Below are 20606 nucleotides of genomic sequence, written 5' to 3' on the forward strand. Positions count from 1 at the left end.
CATTTCCCAGATCACCCAGCAGCAGCACAGGAGTACTCATTACTTACTAACACATTTCCCAGGTCATTCAGCAGCAGCACAGGTGTACTCATTACTCAAGGACACATTTCCCAAGTCACCCAGCAGCAGCACAGGTGAATTCATTACTCACACATTTCCCAGATCACCCAGCAGCAGCACAGGAGTACTCATTACTCACTGACACATTTCCCAGGTGACCCAGCAGCAGCACAGGAGTACTCATTACTCACTCACACATTTCCCAGGTCACCCAGCAGCAGCACAGGAGTACTCATTACTCACTCACACATTTCCCAGGTCACCCAGCAGGAGCACAGGAGTACTCATTACTCACTGACATATTTCCCAGGTCACCCAGCAGCAGCACAGGAGTACTCATTACTCACTCACACATTTCCCAGGTCACCCAGCAGCAGCACAGGAGTACTCATTACTTACTAACACATTCCCAGGTCATTCAGCAGCAGCACAGGTGTACTCATTACTCAAGGACACATTTCCCAAGTCACCCAGCAGCAGCACAGGTGAATTCATTACTCACACATTTCCCAGATCACCCAGCAGCAGCACAGGAGTACTCATTACTCACTGACACATTTCCCAGGTGACCCAGCAGCAGCACAGGAGTACTCATTACTCACTCACACATTTCCCAGGTCACCCAGCAGCAGCACAGGAGTACTCATTACTCACTCACACATTTCCCAGGTCACCCAGCAGGAGCACAGGAGTACTCATTACTCACTGACATATTTCCCAGGTCACCCAGCAGCAGCACAGGAGTACTCATTACTCACTCACACATTTCCCAGGTCACCCAGCAGCAGCACAGGAGTACTCATTACAAACTCACACATTTCCCAGGTCGCCCAGCAGGAGCACAGGAGTACTCATTACTCACACATTTCCCAGGTCACCCAGCAGGAGCACAGGTGTACACATTACTCACTCACACATTTCCCAGGTCGCCCAGCAGGAGCACTCATTACTCACACATTTCCCAGGTCACCCAGCAGGTGCACTTGTGCACTCATTACTCACTCACACATTTCCCAGGTCACCCAGCAGGAGCACAGGTGTACTCATTACTCACACATTTCCCAGGTTACCCAGCAGATACACAGGTGCACTCATTACTCACTGACACATTTCCCAGGTCACCCAGGAGCAGCACAGGAGTACTCATTACTCACTTCAATATGTCACAGCTCACCCAGCAGGAGCACAGATGCATTCATTACTCACTGACACATTCCCAGGTCACCCAGCAGCAGCACAGGTGTACTTGTTCCCAGGTCATCTGGCAGGTACACAGGTGTACTCATTACTCACTGACACATTTCCCAGGTCACCCATAAGCATACTTGCCTACCTGACCCTCTCCATGAGGGAGAAAATGCTCGGTTCCTGGCCTTCCCTGGTAATCTATGATTGCCAGCACCTGTGGGGAGCTAGGTCAGTGATAAGAAAGGTGTCACAACAGGTGCTGGCAAACATACATTACCAGGGAAGCCCAGGAACAGAGCATTGTGTCCTCCTGGAGAGGGGCATGCTGGGAGGTATGGATAATGTATGATTGCCAGCACCTGTGGGGAGCTAGGTAACTGATAAGAAAGGTGTCACCACAGTTGATGGCAATCATACATTACCAGGGAAGCCCAGGAACAGAGCATTGTGTCCTCCTGGAGAGGGGCATGCTGGGAGGTATGGATAATGTATGATTGCCAGCACCTGTGGGGAGCTAGGTAACTGATAAGAAAGGTGTCACCACAGGTGCTGGCAATCCTACATTACCAGGGAAGTCCAGGAACAGAGCATTGTGTCCTCCTGGAGAGGGGCATGCTGGGAGGTATAGATAATGTAGGATTGCCATCACCTGTGGGGAGCTAGGTAACTGATAAGAAAGGTGTCACCACAGGTGCTGGCAATCATACATTACCAGGGATGCCCAGGAACAGAGCATTGTGTCCTCCTGGAGAGGGGCATGCTGGGAGGTATGGATAATGTATGATTGCCATCACCTGTGAGGAGCTAGGTAACTGATAAGAAAGATGTCACCACAGGTGCTGGTAATCATACATTACCAGGGAAGTCCAGGAACAGAGCTTTATCTCCCTCATGCCAGGGGGTCAGGTAGGCAAGTATGCCCCATGCAGCACAGGAGTACTCATTACTCGCTGATCCATGTCCCAGGTCACCCAGCAGCAGTAGCACCACCACAGGTGCCCTTAAAATCATCTGATACATTTCCAAGGTCACCCTGCAGGAGCACAAGTGCACTTATTATTCACTGATACATTTTCCAGGTCACCCAGCAGCAGCGGTAGCACGACAGGTGTCCTTTAAATCATCTGATACATTTCCCAGGTCACCCAGCAGGAGCACAAGTGCACTCATTATACACTGATATATTTCCCAGGTCACTCAGCAGGGGCACAGGTGTACTCATTATTTAATGACACATTCTGAAAGACCCACAGGTTAAGCTAATTGTAATTCTGTGAGGCGACCTGGAAAACGTGCACTGTCCGGGTCCTGTGGAACAAGTGATTGGCAGGGACACTACACAATGAGATGGGGAAATCCTGTAACTATTCCATTCCGAGTATTGTAGGACTAATAGCCTCCGCTCACAGCCACCCCCCTCCCCTCCCCTCTCCCCTGCCAGGACAGAACTGCTGAATCAGCCACCAACTCCCATAATGTGACTTCTGTCAGTCACCACCTGCGCAGGACAGGACCTCAGTCTATCCCCAGCGCTGCAGGCTCTGACATGACAGCTATAGGGGTGCAGGTAAGAGCTGGGGGATGGAGGGTGACACAGACCCAGGGATCAGCTGCTCTCAAAAACTTCCCAAAACTTGTATGAGTCTTCCAGAAGCTGATGTCTTTATACAGAGGGCAGGATGGGATCTGTCTGCCCCCCTCCTAGGCCCTGTAAGTGGGGGCAGGGGGTGTTTGTCTCTGAGGGCTGGGGAAGGGAGGTGGTGTTTAAAGGGTTTAGGAGTTCTCAGCTGGAGACAGGGACTCCATAACCCAGTATGAGTATACAGGCATCACTCACCCTGTAAGATCTGTAAACAGCTACTGATCTATATATGCAGGGATAGCAGCCGCAATGCCCAGGCGGTGGGGTGAGCAGTGCACCCCCCCTATCAGACACGATTGTTGGGATCTCTCTGGAATCTCTATTGTTGCAAAACTTGTTTTGACAAAACAACAAACTCATCTGATTATTCTGTCTGGCTCTGTGCCAAGCTGTGCATGTGAGGAGGACGGGCGCCCTCTGCTGTCAGATTTACTAACTGCACTGCACCGGTCTTCTAAACGTGACACTATACTGGGATTCCTGCACTAATGTGGGTTATTGTGATGTTCGCGGTGGTAACTGCAGATCACATGGCATTGCATGGTAGCTCAGTCAGGGGAGTAGGCAGTATATATGGTGGCATTGTGTATCACATGGCAGTGTGTAGGGTGGCACTGTGCAGCACACAAGAGCTTAGACATGGAATATTACAGGATGGCATTGGACATCACATGGCAGTGTAGGGTGTCATGGAACATCACAGGTTAGCACTGTGCAGCGCAGGGTGTCATGGATTATTACAGGGTGGCATTGTACATTACATTGCAGTGTAGGGTGGCACTGTGCAGCGCACCGCAGCATAGGGTGTCATGGAATATTACAGGTTTGTATATGTCATGTGGCATGATCGTACAGCACACAATTTTGATTAGATCGTCAAATTTGGAAGCTCAAATCGCACTTTGTGTATGCACCTTAACTTAGAAGTCCATTAATCAGTTTAGCTATTTATAACTCCTTGGGTATGACAAATGGTGCTCCAGCCAATCAGTTCCTAACTGTCATAAGTTTGTAAAATAACAACTGGGAGCTGATTGGCTGCAGCCCAATTTATCATACATAATGTTTTTTCAATGGATAAAACTCATTCAGAAATAGGTCCCTAAATCCCATTCGCTTTGATATTGTCCCCTCTGTTGTAGCGAGACAACCCACTTACACCCTATTTATTCTCCCGCCATGCCGTACTGGATGGTAGGGCATGCAAAACCGATTGCGGGCACATGTCGGCTTAAAAAAAAAAAGTAAATCTTTTGACTGTCAACCTTCCAGCCCTCTCAACCTTATTTGTCGACCTTATTTGTCGACCTATTTACTTTGTCGACCTGTTCATTTTCCCGTGTGCGTGTTTAGAGCACTTGTGGGAGTCCATGAACTTTGCAGGATTTTGTAAACAGCGCTGGAGGATGTTTAGCAGTCCTCAAGTGGAAAGATGTCCTCAACGATATTGCGATGTTTGTAATCCACAATCGGCAGGTGGTCGTGTCCCAAAAATTGTAGTTTTCAGCTGTGGACCCAGGGGCAATATCCAGTGGCGTAGCTAAGTTTTGGGTGCCACCCCGCCAAGCACCCGCCGCCCATGCAAAACCCCCCCCCCCCCCAATCCCCCGCAGCCTTACCTATCGTGCTGGTCCCGGCGGCTCCGTTCTTCTGCTGAGGACCACCACAAAATGGCCACCCCCATACAGCAGACAGTTTCAGAGAACTGTGTGCTATATGGGGGTGGCCATTTTGTGGTGGTCCTCAGCAGAAGAACGGAGCCGCCGGGACCAGCGAGATAGGTAAGTCTTTGGGGAGATTGGGTGGGGGGGTGTTACTATAGCACCTCAGCCCCCGGCGCCCCCACATGCACAGCGCCCCCCCCCCCCCCCCCCGCGCGGTGGCGGGGGCTGCGCTGCTATAGTTACACCGCTGGCAATATCGCTGAGGACGTCTCTCCACTTGAGGACTGCTAAACATCCTCCAGCGCTGTTTACAAAATCCTGCAGGGTTAATGGACTCCCACCTGTGCTATAATCACACACTGGACCCATCCTGGGGAAACTGAACATTTCTAACCACCAACTGAGCTTTCTAAAGGGACACAAACGCCGTTCCAACCTTGAATACTATATATGTTCATGTTTTAATCATTTAAAAACTGTCTACAAATTTATACCCATGCAGTATATGTTTTATACTAATTAATAAATACTGTGTAATATTAGCACCCAATTGATCCATTTCTAGTGCTCCACCATTTTGTTTTACTTGTACCCTCTTAGGGGTTTTGCCATCCCCCAGCAGGAGCAGCTTGACACCCCACCCCAGTAGGCGACTCTTTTTTTCTCAGTTTGGTTGTTTTACCATCCACCTAGAGATTTGTGGGGTCCGCGGTACCCACCATAAACCTCAGATGAATCAGTGAGTTTTATAAATAGCCTGAATCTTATAATGACCCCTTCCAAGGCTAGAAACCACAGCTTCCCCTGGGTTCGCTATGTAGGTCCCTAAAAATGGAATATTCAGAATTTAAAAAAAATCTGGGACCGATTCGTCCCTGTCCCCCGATTGGTAATGGACTGCACATAGGTGCTAATGTACATGTGCAGACCCCGCAGCGAGGGCCTTCAGCGATATATTCAATTACCGGCGCACTTGCTGCCTGATTGACAGGTGGGGGGGGGGGGCAGTGGTTGTGCCCATAGGTCCCGGGGAATGGAGGTGTTCGCCTGCCTGCTCAGGGTGGGCGGATTACATCACATGATGTCAGTGCCCGCCCCCAATGTAATTCCTGCGCTAACAGAAGGTCGATGGTAAGAAAACATCAAATGATTTTTCCTCTGTGCGGGCGAATGTGTAAGCGTATAGCGTAGCGAGAGGATTCGGGTGGGGCTGGTGAGTGCGTTCGCCGGGGTGGTGCTAACCTGCTCGCTATGCTCCTGATATACGCAGCCCAGCAAGCAGGCCTGAATGAGGCCATTAACTCTTAGGGTAAAACTTACTAAGCTGGGATTTCTATTTTCCATGGGATGTTGCTACGGGCAACCAATCAGGTACTATCCATTATCTTCTAGTTACACCGGCATGGCAAACTACGGCCCTCCAGCTGTAGTGAAACTACAAGTCCCAGCATGCCTTGCCACAGTTTTGCTATTAGGGAATGCTAACACTGTGGCAAGGCATGCTGGGATGTGTAGTTTCACAACAGCTGGAGGGCCGCAGTTTGGACATGCCTGGTCTAGAAGGGGCTAAATATATAAGGAGTAGATTCTGATTGGTTTCCCATAGCAACATCCCATGTGATATAGAAGTCCCGCCTTAGTAAATTCCCCCTTCATGTCCTTCTGGGGCAGGTAGAGGTGACTTTGCTTCCAACACGACATAAGCAGAATCCTGTTGGTTTTATAGGGCTATTAAGCGCAGATACTGGAGCAGAGGGTGAGATTTACAGCCTGACTGTTGGACAATGTGCAGAGATCAGACACAATAAGATCCCAGGGAGTTACGCCAGGTAGTGTGGTAAGAAACACGCCGCCAATCACTCCCAGATCACCATAGCAGCGATGGGGAACCTTCGGCCCTCCGGCTGTTGTGGAACTACGCATCCCAGCATGCCCTGCAACAGTTGTAGCATGGCCACATAGCCAATCTGTAGCAGGGCATGTTGGAATGTGTAGTTCAACCACAGCTGGAGGGACGAAGGTTCCCCATCCCTGACCCTAGAGGTTGCAATCTCCTAAGCCACGATCTGATTATTGTGGATGCCGGGACAAAAAACTTGAAAACTCATGTCGACCTAATGCTTGTGTCGACATAAGCCCTGTCGACATTTAGTGGTCGACGTAATCTACGTTGACCTTCATGGTGTATATCGACCTTCACAGTGTCTACCCTACCCGGAATGCATTGAGATAAGAGGCTGCAAGTGGGAATCTCAGTTGTCTAAAAATTGGAAATGTGACGTTAACATAAAGGCACAAACGCAGCTGCTGCAGAATTGGGAACCGCGACTGTGTCCATCTAGGAATCGCGCCCTAAATGGGTTCTCTGCCCATTGTTGCCCAGCCCTGTTGAGCAGAATATTATTACCCTGACTCCCAGAGAGTGAGGGGTCTCCTGGTAGCACCTGGGGTACTTGTATATGTCGGGCTGCCCGCAGAGGTTATCCCAGATCTATCCTATTGGCGTCAGGCGGAGAACACAGGCAACAACAATGCGCATGGCTGGGGATTGCTATGAAAGGGCCGCACTCTGAGCGTGCATGGGGGGGGGGGGGGGGTGCAGGTTGTTTACAGTTAGAAAACCTCTTTTTTCATTAACCATTGCAGGATGCGGATCATAAACAACTGACTTCCAATAACAAAACTTTCTCTACGGGATTAAAGTCTCCGTAATACATCTGAGGCCTCCTAATCCTCTTTCCAGTTCACTCTGCTAATGCTGAGTATCTGCCAAGCCCCCCGGAGGGCTGAACATAACAAAAAGGCAAATCAGATGTTTCCAGAACCAGGAGAATATGATATTTGTTATTAATCCGGGGACCGTTGCTGTGTTTGTTGGGCTGTTCTGTAATGTGCGGAGGAAAAGAGGTTTAATCGGTTTGTGACCATTTTATCTAATCCCTTATATACTGGGTGCAGTGCCCACAATCAGTCACCCCTTCAGTGCGGGTTATTGCCAGCGTCCCTACGCACAACATTATTGGTCACACCACCATAACATCACTGTACCCTTCATGTTATATGCTGGGGTCTATACTACAGTGTGGAGACCACGGCCTTTATTCAGATCTGAGCTCAGTACAAATTTGTTTGGAAAATGGGCAAAACCATGTGCACCGCAGGTGGGGCAGATGTAACATGTGCAGAGAGTTATATTTATGTGAGTTATTTTGTTTCTGTGCAGGGTAAATACTGGCTGCTTTATTTTTACACTGCAATTTCGATTTTAGTTTCAACACACAACACCCAAATTTAACTCTCTCTGCACATGTTACATCTGCCCCACCTGCAGTGCACATGGTTTTGCCCATGTTCCAAACAAAATTGTACTGCAATCAGGTCTGAATAAGGGCCCATGGGTGAATGTTAGTGATGCTGTGCAGTGTGTAGAGGGCACGGGGATGTTAGTGGTCTACTGTGCAGTGTGGAGAAGGCACAGGGATATTAGTGGTCTGCCTTGCAGTGTGTAGAGGGCACAGGGATGTTAGTGGTCTGATGTGCAGTATGTAGAGGGCACGGGGATGTTACTGGTCTGATGTGCAGTATGTAGAGGGCACGGGGATGTTACTGGTCTGCTGTGCAGTGTGCAGAGGGCACAGGGATGTTGGTGGTCTGATGTGCAGTATGTAGAGGGCACGGGGATGTTACTGGTCTGCTGTGCAGTGTGCAGAGGGCACAGGGATGTTGGTGGTCTTCTGTAACAGACTGGAGAGGGTACAGAGATGTTGGTGGTCTGCTGTGCAGTGTGGAGAGGGCACAGTGATTTTTAGTTGTGTACTGTATAATGCAGTGTGGGGACAGTGGGTAAAGGTTAGTGGCATGTTGTGGAGAGGGCACAGTGATGTTAGTTGTGTACTGTATAATGCAGTGTGGAGACAGTGGGTAAAGGTTAGTGGCCTGTTGTGCAGTGTGGAAACGTTTAGGAGAGGTTTGTGGTCTATAATGTAGTGTGGCAACACTTGGCGGATGATAGGGGTCTATGTTGCAGAGCGCACAAGGTCCGATTCGTCAGTTGTGTGATCAGATCATCTCTGAATTTTTAGTTTTCAACCTTAATCTCCTGTTTTCTCCCCCAGCAGCCGCAGAAGACCATGAGGCCCCAGCCCAGGTCTCCGATGTTCTTACAGACATTTCTTCGTGTCATGATCACGCTTAGCACCGGGACAGCCATCGTCCTGTCCTCTATCTCCGTGTGCGATGGACAGTGGCTCTCTTCCCCTGGGGATCAGCTGTTCGGTGTATGGGACACGTGCAGGAAGGACGAGGGGCCGGAGTGTAGCCTGGAGATGGCCCAGCTAAGCAGAGTGATGGTCGTGGTCCGGACAACAGTCACGTTGGCTGTGGTCCTGGCAATATTTGGACTGGAGCTGCTGATGGTTTCCCAGCTCTGTGAGGACGGCCATACCCGCAAGAAGTGGAATATGGGATCTGTGTTACTTCTAGTCTCGTTCTTCCTCTCGGCTATAGGAACCCTGACCTATGTCTTCTACCTGAGCGGTTACACCGCCCATAGCACCTTCACGCTGATCTTCTGGTGCCAGTTCCTGGGAGTTTTCCTCTTTTTCCTGAATGGCTCCAGTGGACTTTACTTCAACCATTTAATTGCATGAGCTCTGGAAGCTCTGTGACCTTCAGTGAGGACACGGGTCACCAAGGACACATCGCTCTAGAATCCACGAGCAAGACCTCTTATCTGGAGGCGCCTGACCCAGGGAACACCTTATGTTCACACTGAGGGGCCGGTAAAACCAGGGCCAGATAAACAATGGGCGACTACAGCTGCAGACCTCCACCAATGGGCCGATGCTACAGAAGCAGGCCTAACCTATGGACCAGATTAATAATGGGGCTCGTAGACAACTTAGAACTAGGCCCATTATCCGGCCAAGATGAAGATGACCATCTGGCCACACGGAAGGCAATAAGTATTCAAATTGTATTTCTATTTTCCTTAAGAAATAATGCAGTTTTATCATTTTACATATCCATTGTGTAGGTGGTGGCCACATTCACACATCCAGCCACACCCACACATCAATCACTGGTCACAACCTCACAGCAGTCACTGGCCACACCCACACAACACTGGCCATACCCACACATCCCTAGCCACACCCACACAACAATGGCCACACCCTCTCTGCTTCTTACAATAGGCCCTTGGTAATTTTCACACCCAGCCCTATGTGGCCCTTAATTTGGCCCTGGTTAAAACCTGGCCTGTTCTAGAACATTATAGTATTATAACGGAAGTTTTCAATAGAGATTCTAGGAATCTGCACACTCCTATTGGCCAGTAATACATACAGGAAACCTTTAATTCTGAACTAATTCCTAGAACTTTGATACATATATATAAGAATGAAGGTTGATCAAAGATTTCAAATCAAGATTCCATCTCGCTCCATGAACTTCACCCCATTGTAATCCTACGTCCTGCAAGAGACCAATCTATATATCGGAGGAATTTAGATTCTAATGTCCGCGCAAAAGCACGTTTACTCAGCACTTAGTGTCCAGCCAACATAGTGTCGGCAACGACTGACCTATCTGTCCCGGATCTGTTTTCATGGCTGACTTGTATACGTAGTGTGATTGTGTTTACAGAGCAGAATAATGTATAATGTATATGGGGACTGTATTCACCAAGAGGGAACAGGGGCCAGTGTTAGGGCTGCCTGCAGCTGGTGCCCGGGTGGCATTTAAATCCCGAGGGTATAAAAGTCATCCCCAACTCTTTCTGTAGACCCAGTAGTTACCACCCGCTGTGGATGCCACCAGGGAAATGGAGATAAACAGTGTTTTATACAGTATCTGACATTGTACATGGTATAAAGCAACCCCTGTATGGGTATTGGAGGTCACCAAGCAAGTTTCGGAGCATACAAAAGTTTGAGGTTCTAGGCAGGCCGTAGCTGTGCCTTATTTCGGTGTGGACCTTACAGCTGTATTACCCAGATGCTCCTCCGGTTCTGTAATCTAGAATCAGTACGTTTGTGCGCATAGTGTGATATATGGGCCAATCAGAAGCCCCGGGCACTGAACCACCCACCACTCGCCTGGCCCTTGTTCCCGGATGGGGTGCTGAGGGTCACTGTGGAGAGTTTGGGGAGCACAGCTGGGCAGGGGAGGTGGTGATACAGTATTACATTGACATTAGTGTGATAGTACATGACAGAGGATTAGCAGATCTTTGCAATAGAAAACCTACAATTATCTGTCCAATCTGCAGCATTGTGTGATCAGAATAAATGTGTTTCATTAGCTGTTGTCTGACATTTATTTAGAGTGATTGACAGCTGTCCGTCACTGCCGAAATGGTCGCACCCTGTACCAATATTTGTGGCCCAAAAGTTCACCCTTTAATCAGGGACACATTGGAATGGGACAGGTTCCGTGGCTGCTTAACACCAGGTGAAATTCAGAGTTGAAGTCGGCCACAGATACGGCCACCTGACCAACCCCATGTGTGGGACACTGTAGATGACACTGGAGTCTATGTACTAAGCCTTGGAGAGTGATACAGTTCCAGCCAATCACTTTCTAACTGCCATTGTTCTTAACATATTAGTTAGGAGCTGGTTGGCTGGTACTTTATCTCTGTTATCTTTACCTCTCTTCAAGGCTTATTAAATAAACCCCCATTATCTGTGTCCACTTTATCTCTCTCTAAGGGCCAGATGTATCACGCTTCAAAAAGTGATAAGGTGGAGAGTGATAAACAACCAGCCAATTGGCTACTAACTGTCATGTTACAGGCTCGGTTTGAAAAAGTTAGTTAGGGACTGATTGGCTGGTTGTTTATCACTCTCCGGATTCGGTATGAAATACCGACAGCTATTGACCGACGGTCGAAATCCCGACAAGGTCAAAATACCAACATTTAAAATCCCGACAAGGTCAAAATACTGACACATAGAATGTAGACAGTTGAAAAAGTCAACATGACTTTTGGTCGCGAGGTGGACATGTTTTTTTTCCTCTGTTTTTGGCCCGGATGTCGACATGGACACAGTAGGAAGTCAACCGCAGCCCCTCGCATCGCTCGCCATGCTTCGGGCATGGTGCCTCGATCCCTCGGCACACTATTTTATTCTTCAACCATGCCCTAGTGGATGGTAGGGCATGAAATACTGCCTGTCGACATATGTTGGGTCAAAAAACAGTGAAAAAACCCATGTCGACCTCGCAACCTGTCGACCGAAAGTCATGTTGACTTTTTCACCTGTCTACATTCTCTATGTCGGTATTTTGACCTTGTCGGGATTTTGACAGTCGGTCAATGGTTGTCTGTGTTTTGACCGTCGGGTTTTTGACTGCATCCCCACTCTCCACCTTATCGCTTCTTGAAGCTTGATACATCTGGGCCTTAGTCCTACTACATCATGCCCACGTTAGATTGAACCCGGTGAACATTTCTTGACCTTCTTACTTGAACACGGTAAGTTACCGTTATAGATTTCCTCTGTGAGGTTTGGCAATTGCCTTAAGGTGCCCATACACGGTGCGATGAACTCTGTGCTTTTAGTACTAGATTGCATTGCATCTAGTACAACATGCATACAATGTGCTACAGCACCGGGCTGTTTGTACTAGATACGATGCAATCTAGTACTATAAGTACAGGCTGCACAGACTTCATGTATGGGGGCGAGCATCTCATCGCACTGTCCTGTCGCACTGTGTATGGGCACCTTAAGATTATTTTCCATGTTGGATTCTCAGCTCTGAGAACCGGCAAAAGGCTGTCAGTGTGGGAGACCGGAGGGGGCGGGGCCACTACTCTGAGCAGGGTCACATCTTAAACTAAAATTACTGGCTGAGAGGCAGCGTCGCAGGTGTGACGGCCAATCGGACGTTTTGTTTTGGGAGGCCGGTGGCCAATACAACCCTGCCCAGAACGAACGGGATTCCACAAATGAAAGTCATTTTAAATGTTGTTTTTATGGATCTGCAGAATTTCACAGAGGATATAAGTGTATTTTCCCACAGAATACGGTGCAACTCTTACTCCCCCAAAAATAATGTATTACTGCATTTATTCTCAAACGCATTTTTATATATTAAACCACACGGTTATACGTCCTATATTTACAAATGCAGAAGTTTGTACCCCATCATATCTCCCCTAATTAGATTATAATAGAAAGTCTGTTCAGTGAAAGAATGTTTAGCACCTCAGTAACACATCTGTGCATTCACCACCCAAGTGCCGTAACCAATAGCAACCAATCAGATTGAGGTTTCATCAGTCTTGTGCAAATCAGATTAGTCATTCTCTGGTGAATATCTCTGAACATCTTTCTTGCATAAATCTCAGCGGACTGGCAGATCCCTCTGAGCGGGTTCCCGTAGATCATTAGATCGGATCGAAGTGATTTCCTTCCAGGATACACTTTAGAACCAATGGCCTCACTCCGATTTGCCCTCAATTGCGTTTTTTTTTATTTATTTTTAATCTTACTGGACTTGCGTGAAAATCCCTAAAACCTGCATGCGCTACATCAAGAGAGCACAAACGTTCTAATGGGACCGTATCAGTATACGCCATGTGAATCTGGGAGGTGGCTAAACAGACGCACGGGCATGGTCCCTCTTACAAGGGTGATACGGGAACATTACTGAAGTGTTGCGCGTGCAGATGTTCAATGGTTCACATGGCGGTACCTAAATATTTACCAGGCCTTATTACAGCATCCTCAGATTTTAAAGTGCTTGTATGCCAGGGAAAGACTATGGGCCTTATTCAGATCTGAGCTCGGTACACATTTCTTTGGAAAATGGGCAAAACCATGTGCAGGTGGGGAAGATGTAACATGTGCAGGGAGAGTTAGATTTGTATGAGTTATTTTGTTTCTGTGCAGGGCAAATACTGGCTGCATTATTTTTACACTGCAATTTAGATTTCAGTTTCAGCACACCCCACCCAAATGTAACTCTCTCTGCACATGTTACATCTGCCCCACCTGCGGTACACATGGTTTTGCCCATTTTCCAAACAAATTTGTAATGAGCTCCGATCTGAATAAGGCCCTAAGTTAGCAGCATTTACATAAAGTTGCAGACGGGCGACGGACAAATGCCGCAAGTGTGTCTGCACCCGTCTCTTAATCGGCCCAAGGTTTATGTCCAAGAGAAGCCGGGAATGCACCAATGAGCTACGTTCTGTTTACAGCCCGACTTGTCGCTGTTAACGCTCTGCTGAGAGCGCGGAAAAATATAAAGTGACACGATACAGTGGGAATAATAATGTAACATTGCTGCTACAAAGTGTCAGGGTGTCAGTCCTCCACCGGAACCACGTGGCTGTTATAACGGACGACTGTCACTCACTCCTAGAACCTCAGCTACACATGAATCCGTAGGAATCTATAGACCGTCACCAGCCAGCACAAGGATTTCTGTCTTCTCCCCAGACTGTTCCAGAACCAAACTACATTAGAAAATACAGATCTTCTCCCCCTCATATCCGTCCACGTTCCTGGGTAAATGCGTTATACAGATCTCTGGAGTCAATGTTCTGGGCCCGTTAGCGCTGGATCACTCCTTGGGGGTCTCTGGAATCCCAAAGTGATTGGCTCTGGATCTGCCATCACATGAAACTAGTTTTGGGGGGTTAGAGATCTCCGCTGCTCCCTCTGGCTGATCCGGCTGACCTGCGCGATCTGGGTGAGGACGCTCCCCCCATTACTGACGCTTGAGTTCTTGTTCAACCAGAAATATTTCTGCAAGTGGTATCTGCGCCACTTTCTCTTGATCTCAAACTGGACCTGGTGGATCAAGAGAGATCTATTAATCTGATCAACATTATACAATGTCAAAATGTCCCCCTGCATTTAGTGCTATCTCTGATCTCATCTGCTGCTGTGGGGGACCAGTCAGGGATAACACATTCAACACTGACATTGTGAACTCCCTGTATATGTATATAAGAATAAACGTATATATGGTCAGCAAAAAGCAGCTGGTGCCATAATGACATTACACAGGTTTGTTATCCGTATATGCAATAACTAAATGTTCCCACTCAAAGGGGTGATACAATACTATGAGAAGGTGGAGTGATCCAAGCAATGTGCCACCATAATGACATTTAATGCTGGTAATGAGCAGTACTGTGTCGCTCCAAAATCACCTCAACATCACGCGTTTTGTCTAGCAACCCCATAGGAGGAAAATGCATCAGCTTATGCTACCCTGGATGGAATCTCCCCCCAATTAGTGATGATTTTATTTTACATCTCTGTTTCTTGGTGCCATATAAAATAATCTATGCATATATATATATATATATACACCATAACTCCACCAAAAACACCATAACTCCATCTGTTCTTACCTCTCCATTCAGGAAACAGTACAGCACGGCCACCACAAAGCCCTATACAAAAACACACAAAGTGGTAACACATCCAAAGGGGTTTTGGGGTTGTCCCATGTCCCACCCACAGTCAACAGTGTTCCGTGATTGTGGGCAATTATGAGACCTCCCTGCCGGCCATAGCGGCAAATATGGGGTGCGGTTTCACGATCGCAGGCATTTCATTAAACCACGCTCCCCCTTACAGGAATGTTGGAAGGTATGATATAAGATATACAGTATATCTTTAGTAACCAATCACCTTTACAGTGGCATTATCAAGTACATTATATAAAATGATAGTATGAAGTTGATTGGTTCCCATGGGAAACGGTTTCACTGGTCCACTCCCCAACTGTCTGGCACTTCTCATCTACAGTATCAGGAACTGACAGAAAATTATAATATAATTTCCAGCACTAGAGGGAGCACAGGGACCACTGCTGCAGCTTCATATTATTTACTGCAGTGATGGGCATCACACTGACCTTTAATAGAGCCATATATCGGCATGGATTTTAAGGGTGACCCCCAGCACAGGGCGGTGAAAAGGGATATCAGATGTGGGATCTTCATGTTTTGTTTTTGTAACCAGTGGGGTGGTGCCGCCAACTAGCACTTTGTGGCGCCCATAGCAAAACCTTGAAAGGGCCCCCTTCTCGCCCATTACAATGCCCCTTGGAGGAAGGGGGGCAGAAGGTACAGTGAGGGGAGTGAGATACAAAGAGAATGTGTCATGTAGAGAAATGGTGAGAGACAGGGAGTGAGAGAGGGTGTCAGGGAGAGAAAGAGGAAGAGACTGGGGAAAGAGAAGAAGATGTCAGGGAGAGAAAGGGGGGGATGGAGTGAGAGAGGGTGTCAGGGAGAGATAGGGGAAGAGAGAGAGAAGGGGTCAGAGCGAAAGGAGGAGAAACAGGAACAGAGAGAAGGTGTCAGAGAAAGTGGGAGAGACAGGGAGTGACAGAGGGTGTCAGGGAGAGAAAGTGGGTGAGACAGGAACAGAGAGAAAGTGGGAGAGAGAGAGAGAAAGGGTGTCAGGGAGAGAAACGGGGAAAGAGAGATGTCAGGGAGAGAAAGGGGAAGAGACGGAGTGAGAGTGAGGGGGGGTCAGGGAGAGAGAGAGAGGCAGCACCAGGTAGGGACTGTCAGAGAGAGAGAGAAAGGGGAAGTGTGGGGAGAAGAGAAAGAGATCAGGGGAAGAGAGTGCATGGGAGAGGGAAAGATAGAGGGAGGGGAGAGAATTGGGAGCAGAGGAGATGGAGTGGAGGAGAGAGAGGGTGAGGAGAGAAGTAAAAGGAGAGAGGAAGGGGAGAAGTGGGAGCGGAGGAGAGGGAGTGGAGGAGAGAGGATGAGGAGAAGGGAGAGCGGATGAGAGGGGTAGATGAGGATGGGGAGAGGAGGAGAGCAGCCCAAAGTCAGCGATTAGGACTCGGGGACTAACTATTGTCCTACCAGGGACATCTAGTGAGGAAAAGTCTGGGTTTGTCCATGGCAGCCAGCAGAGATATCTACAGATATAAACCAGGCAGCCTGCTGGACTATAAGTCCCAGCCTCCCTCTGGTAAAGAGAGAAGCTTTGAACCTGTCCGCCTCTCTTACCTTCTCTACAAGACCCAGTCATCCATCTTCAAGAGTTGCAAACATTGGGCCTAATTCAGGTCCCATTGCTGTTGCGGCATATGCAAAGTACTTTCCAGGTGCCGGGACCTTTACTGTGCATGTGCAGTATGGGTCTGCTACGTCGGTCGTGCTGCGGCATCAGACTGTCAATCACTGACAGTTCTTATGCTCAGGAAGGGAGCGGCATTGGCTTCCATTTCCTCACAGTTGTTAGGGACGGGTCAGGATCACAGATTTAGGCTATTTAATGCACCACACAGCCAGCCAATGGTGTAGCAGATGATCCAATAACTGTGCTCCAGGATGCAGCTCGGATCAGAAATGAAGAGGACTGTGATCAATTTAGAGGCCACTCAGTTTACCCTACAGTGTATAACTCTATTACCTCCTCTTCATGGGATCCGGTTCCTGTTTTCCAGTGCACCAACAATACCCAATGGGTTTCCAAAGACTTATTTGTGGAGAACAGCTTGGACAGCAGCAGCAGAATGTCCCCGTTTGACATTGAGCTTGTTTGATTTGTTAGCTAGCACAGGACTGTATAAGCCTGAGGGGTATATGTGAGGAGGTGTTAGAGCACAGGTTCTCAAACTGGTCATCAGGACCCCACACGGTGCATGTGTTGCAGGCCTCCTCACAGAATCACAAGTGACGTAATTAGCTCCACCTGTGAATCTTTTAAAATGTGTCAGTGAGTAATGAGTGCACCTGTCGCGTGACCTGGAAAATGTGAACTATGCGGGGTCCCTGCGTTAAAGGAAGAACAAGAGGAAATTATTTTTGCAGCCTAGTTTAGATGAGGCTTTTTCTATGCAGATGGAATAGGGCAGAAATACTGGTTATTTGGGTTTATAAAACGATGCCTAGTTTCCATTCCTCAACTCGTTAGATGCCCTTGTTAATTGAATCTCCATTCAGGAAGCAGTGTGTTCATTCCATGTTTGATAAAGCTGCAAGAACCCATCTATTTGTTATACTAACACCTACACATCACTATCTCGTTCCCCTTTCCTACAACAGGAAGTGGTTTTCATAGTAGGTCATTTGTGTATAGTCTGGAACGGGGCAGTTGAGTCTGGTTGGTTTGGCTCAAGTAGAACAGCACTTCCTGCATGCTGGCAACTACCCAAGAAGACCCAAGTGGGGGCACCGCACAGAGGTGCCAGAGTGACTTCCCCTTATATTACCATTCCCCATGACTGTCTTTGCCAACCCTGTCCAGAAGGGGTGTTACACAGGACCATAAGGCGAGTGAGCGACCATCTACTGTACCAAGGAATAGGCCCCTGCAGTGACCTGGAACACCACCCTTAGCGCTCAATTCTTCCTATTACCAGAGGCCCCACCCCCTCCTGACTTCACATGCGCAGGGGGCGGAGAAGAATAAACGTTTAAATCTGCAAAGTCAGAATCTCAATGTTTGGCCCCTGCTGAATGTGTGCTTGGGCTCCAAAAGACAAGCCCCATTTACCAACGTCTTCAGAGATCTGCAGAACAAAGACTCCTTGATAGATTCATATTATTAGATCAATGTTTGCCTGACAATATAACCGGCCTTCCATATTTAGAAACTAGGAACCAAATCATACAGACCGCCAAGAGCCTTTACATTCTGTCTCCCATTATACAATAGATAAAGTCTACGAGCAGGGCCCTCGTACTTTTTTGATCGTCTGTATCACTGTTTTCAATTGTAAAAACACCACAGAATTTTTGGCTCTGTATAAGAAATTGTTAATAAATAGATAATAAAGACATTTGTGGGGGAGAGGAAGAGACGGAATCACCTGGATGGAGCTGAGCGTCAACTCAAAGGACAGACGAGTCTTCAATAACTGGTTGCTCACATCTTCCGGGAAAAAGGCGAAGATGATATAATGTATCCCAAAAAGCGGGATCAGCAGGAGCGTGGACCTCGCCAGTCTCCTGTCAATAAAAGGGTATATTAGGGTCCCATTGTGCGATGGTCAGTAGAGGACACAGCAGTGGGATGTTGTTGTAAAAAGCAGGTTTTCAGAGTTTTTACAACATTTTTGAATATACTAATGCCCCTTATATAACTGTACCCAAGCCTATATATCTGTACACCCAACTATACAACTCTAACCAAGCCTATATATCTGTACACCCAATTATATATTTCAACCCAAGCCTATATATCTGTACACCCAATTATATACCGCTACCCAAGCCTATATATCTGTACACCCAACTATACAACTCTAACCAAGCCTATATATCTGTACACCCAAATATATAACTGTACCCAAGTCTATATATCTGTACACCCAATTATATAACTGTACCCAAGTCTATATATCTGTACACACAAATATATACCTCTACCCAAGCCTATATATCTGTACACCCAATTATATATTTCTACCCAAGCCTATATATCTGTACAGCGAGATTGGGTTTAGTGCTGCGCTCTGTCACTAAGATTCTAACAATGGTTTGTTAAAATGAATGGGTGCTTTTATTAATGTATAAACAAAAACAAAAACAAAAGTAAAACAAAACCAAAAAAATCAAAAAAATGTGTGCAACAGGACACTTACTCCTTTCAGTGCATTGTCCAGTCTATATGTGCTGGAGGAATGCACTCCTTCAAGAGCAAAGGTGCTTTGCAGAAAAGGATGAAAAAAATTAAAAGAAATGCATATACATATGTATCAAGAAATGGATAAAAAGTAACAAAAAAATAACAAAAAAATCCCTATGATAAGTGGTTCATAAATGGTGTGTCTAGAACCGACAACACGATGGGGTAGGATATATGGGGTGGTTACACGCAATTATACTGGAGTTGGATTGTATAACCAATAAGTTGCGTGGTGTGTACACTTGTAATTGTTATATGTCCAATAATGTCCGGCTTTCAAGAAACCAATATTTAGTGATAGTCCTGTGGAAAGAGTTCAGCGGCGTCCCGCTATTTGTAATCCTTAGGGTAATGTTTACTATGTATTGGTACCTGTGCGCACGTAGTTCGTGTTCGGGAGCGGTGAGGGGTTTGGAGGTGGCAGGGGAGCCCCGGGTCCCGGACAAGTGTAGCTGCGTCTGTGTTCCTCCCGGTACCGGCAGCTGCGTGCGGTGCACGGCTGACCGAACCACAGAATACACAGATGCTGCCGCTAGTCTCGGGGAGGTGTCACGGCTCACCGTTTCAGGACGCTGTACAGTATCCTTTGCGGTGACTGTTATCCTCCCAGACAGGACCTCTCTGGCTCGACCCGCTCTCCCTCTCGTGGATACTCACCGCTGCCGTTACACCCGCTTCTGTGTCAGTCCTGTCCCGGCGTCTGCTGCGTGTCGGCGTGTGCACCCGCCGATCGCTGGATCTTGAGATGTTTGTGGATGTCGGTTCTTAGATCAAGTTGCTGGATTGCTGATTGGGTTAGTGCTGGTTCTGTAAAGGTGCTCCAACGCGTTTCAGCTATTAAGCCTTCTTCTAGGGAGATGGTCTGCAATATCTGGATCTGGGTTTAAATGTCCCTCCATTTGTTTTCCTATCTGTTGATTGGTTGTGGTGCGGTATCTCTGATTGGGCAGTATTCCTGCGCAAGAACAGTCTCCAATTCTATGTGATATGCATCGCTGTGTTGCTTGTTACAGTTAACTATTACATTGTATCCTTATGTGGTATTCTGACTATTTCATACAATTTACTCTATTAAGAGGTTCCGGTGTTTGCAATGAATACGAAGTGGTGTGCACTTAATTGCAATATGTGTACATATTGGTTCAATTAAGTGATTTTGTCTATTGTTCTAATTTGATAGATTAACTTACAGATAATTCTATCTTATACTGAGGTCTTAATAAATGGTTCTTACGTATTGGGGTGCTTCTAAACTTGTGGGTCCTTTATTTTATTTCTCTTTAATGGGGGCTTTGCTTGTTATGTGGTCACCCCTGTATCTTCTGTCATATAAAGTCCATGTTAATTATTAACTAGTCTCTAAGTGGTCATCCTATACTTTCTCTTTTATAAGGTACATGTCATTTATTACCTACTCATATAGAGTGC

General features: G+C 47.2%; 2 protein-coding genes across 5 annotated transcripts in view; one reads left to right on the forward strand and one right to left on the reverse strand.

The window, feature by feature from the left end:
• The first annotated feature begins 2655 nt into the window (after positions 1–2655).
• On the forward strand, positions 2656–10857 carry TMEM37 (transmembrane protein 37). Of its 4 annotated transcripts, none has more exons than XM_083154308.1 (2): positions 2656–2815; positions 8673–10857. In XM_083154308.1, the coding sequence occupies exons 1-2, from the start codon at positions 2795–2797 to the stop codon at positions 9201–9203; spliced, it is 552 nt and encodes a 183-aa protein (XP_083010434.1). In that variant the 5' UTR covers positions 2656–2794; the 3' UTR covers positions 9204–10857. The 4 variants fall into 4 exon arrangements, with proteins under 4 accessions (XP_083010434.1, XP_083010433.1, XP_083010432.1 ...); XM_083154307.1 differs by having other exon boundaries at positions 2657–2815; positions 8670–10857; XM_083154306.1 differs by lacking the exon at positions 2656–2815 and adding an exon at positions 2849–2958 and having other exon boundaries at positions 8670–10857.
• A 1671-nt stretch (positions 10858–12528) lies between these two features.
• Positions 12529–20606, reverse strand: part of SCTR (secretin receptor) — a 73105-nt gene continuing 65027 nt past the window's right edge. The window contains exons 12-14 of the mRNA XM_083154310.1: positions 18361–18499; positions 14933–14974; positions 12529–14363 (exon numbers count right to left, since the gene is read on the reverse strand). Of these exons, the coding sequence (XP_083010436.1) occupies positions 14196–14363; positions 14933–14974; positions 18361–18499 (349 nt within the window). The 3' untranslated portion in view covers positions 12529–14195. The remainder of the gene's footprint in view (positions 14364–14932; positions 14975–18360; positions 18500–20606) is intronic.

This window comes from Crinia signifera, chromosome 7 (genome assembly GCF_055691185.1).
Source record: "Crinia signifera chromosome 7, ASM5569118v1, whole genome shotgun sequence".
Lineage (NCBI taxonomy): Eukaryota > Metazoa > Chordata > Amphibia > Anura > Myobatrachidae > Crinia > Crinia signifera.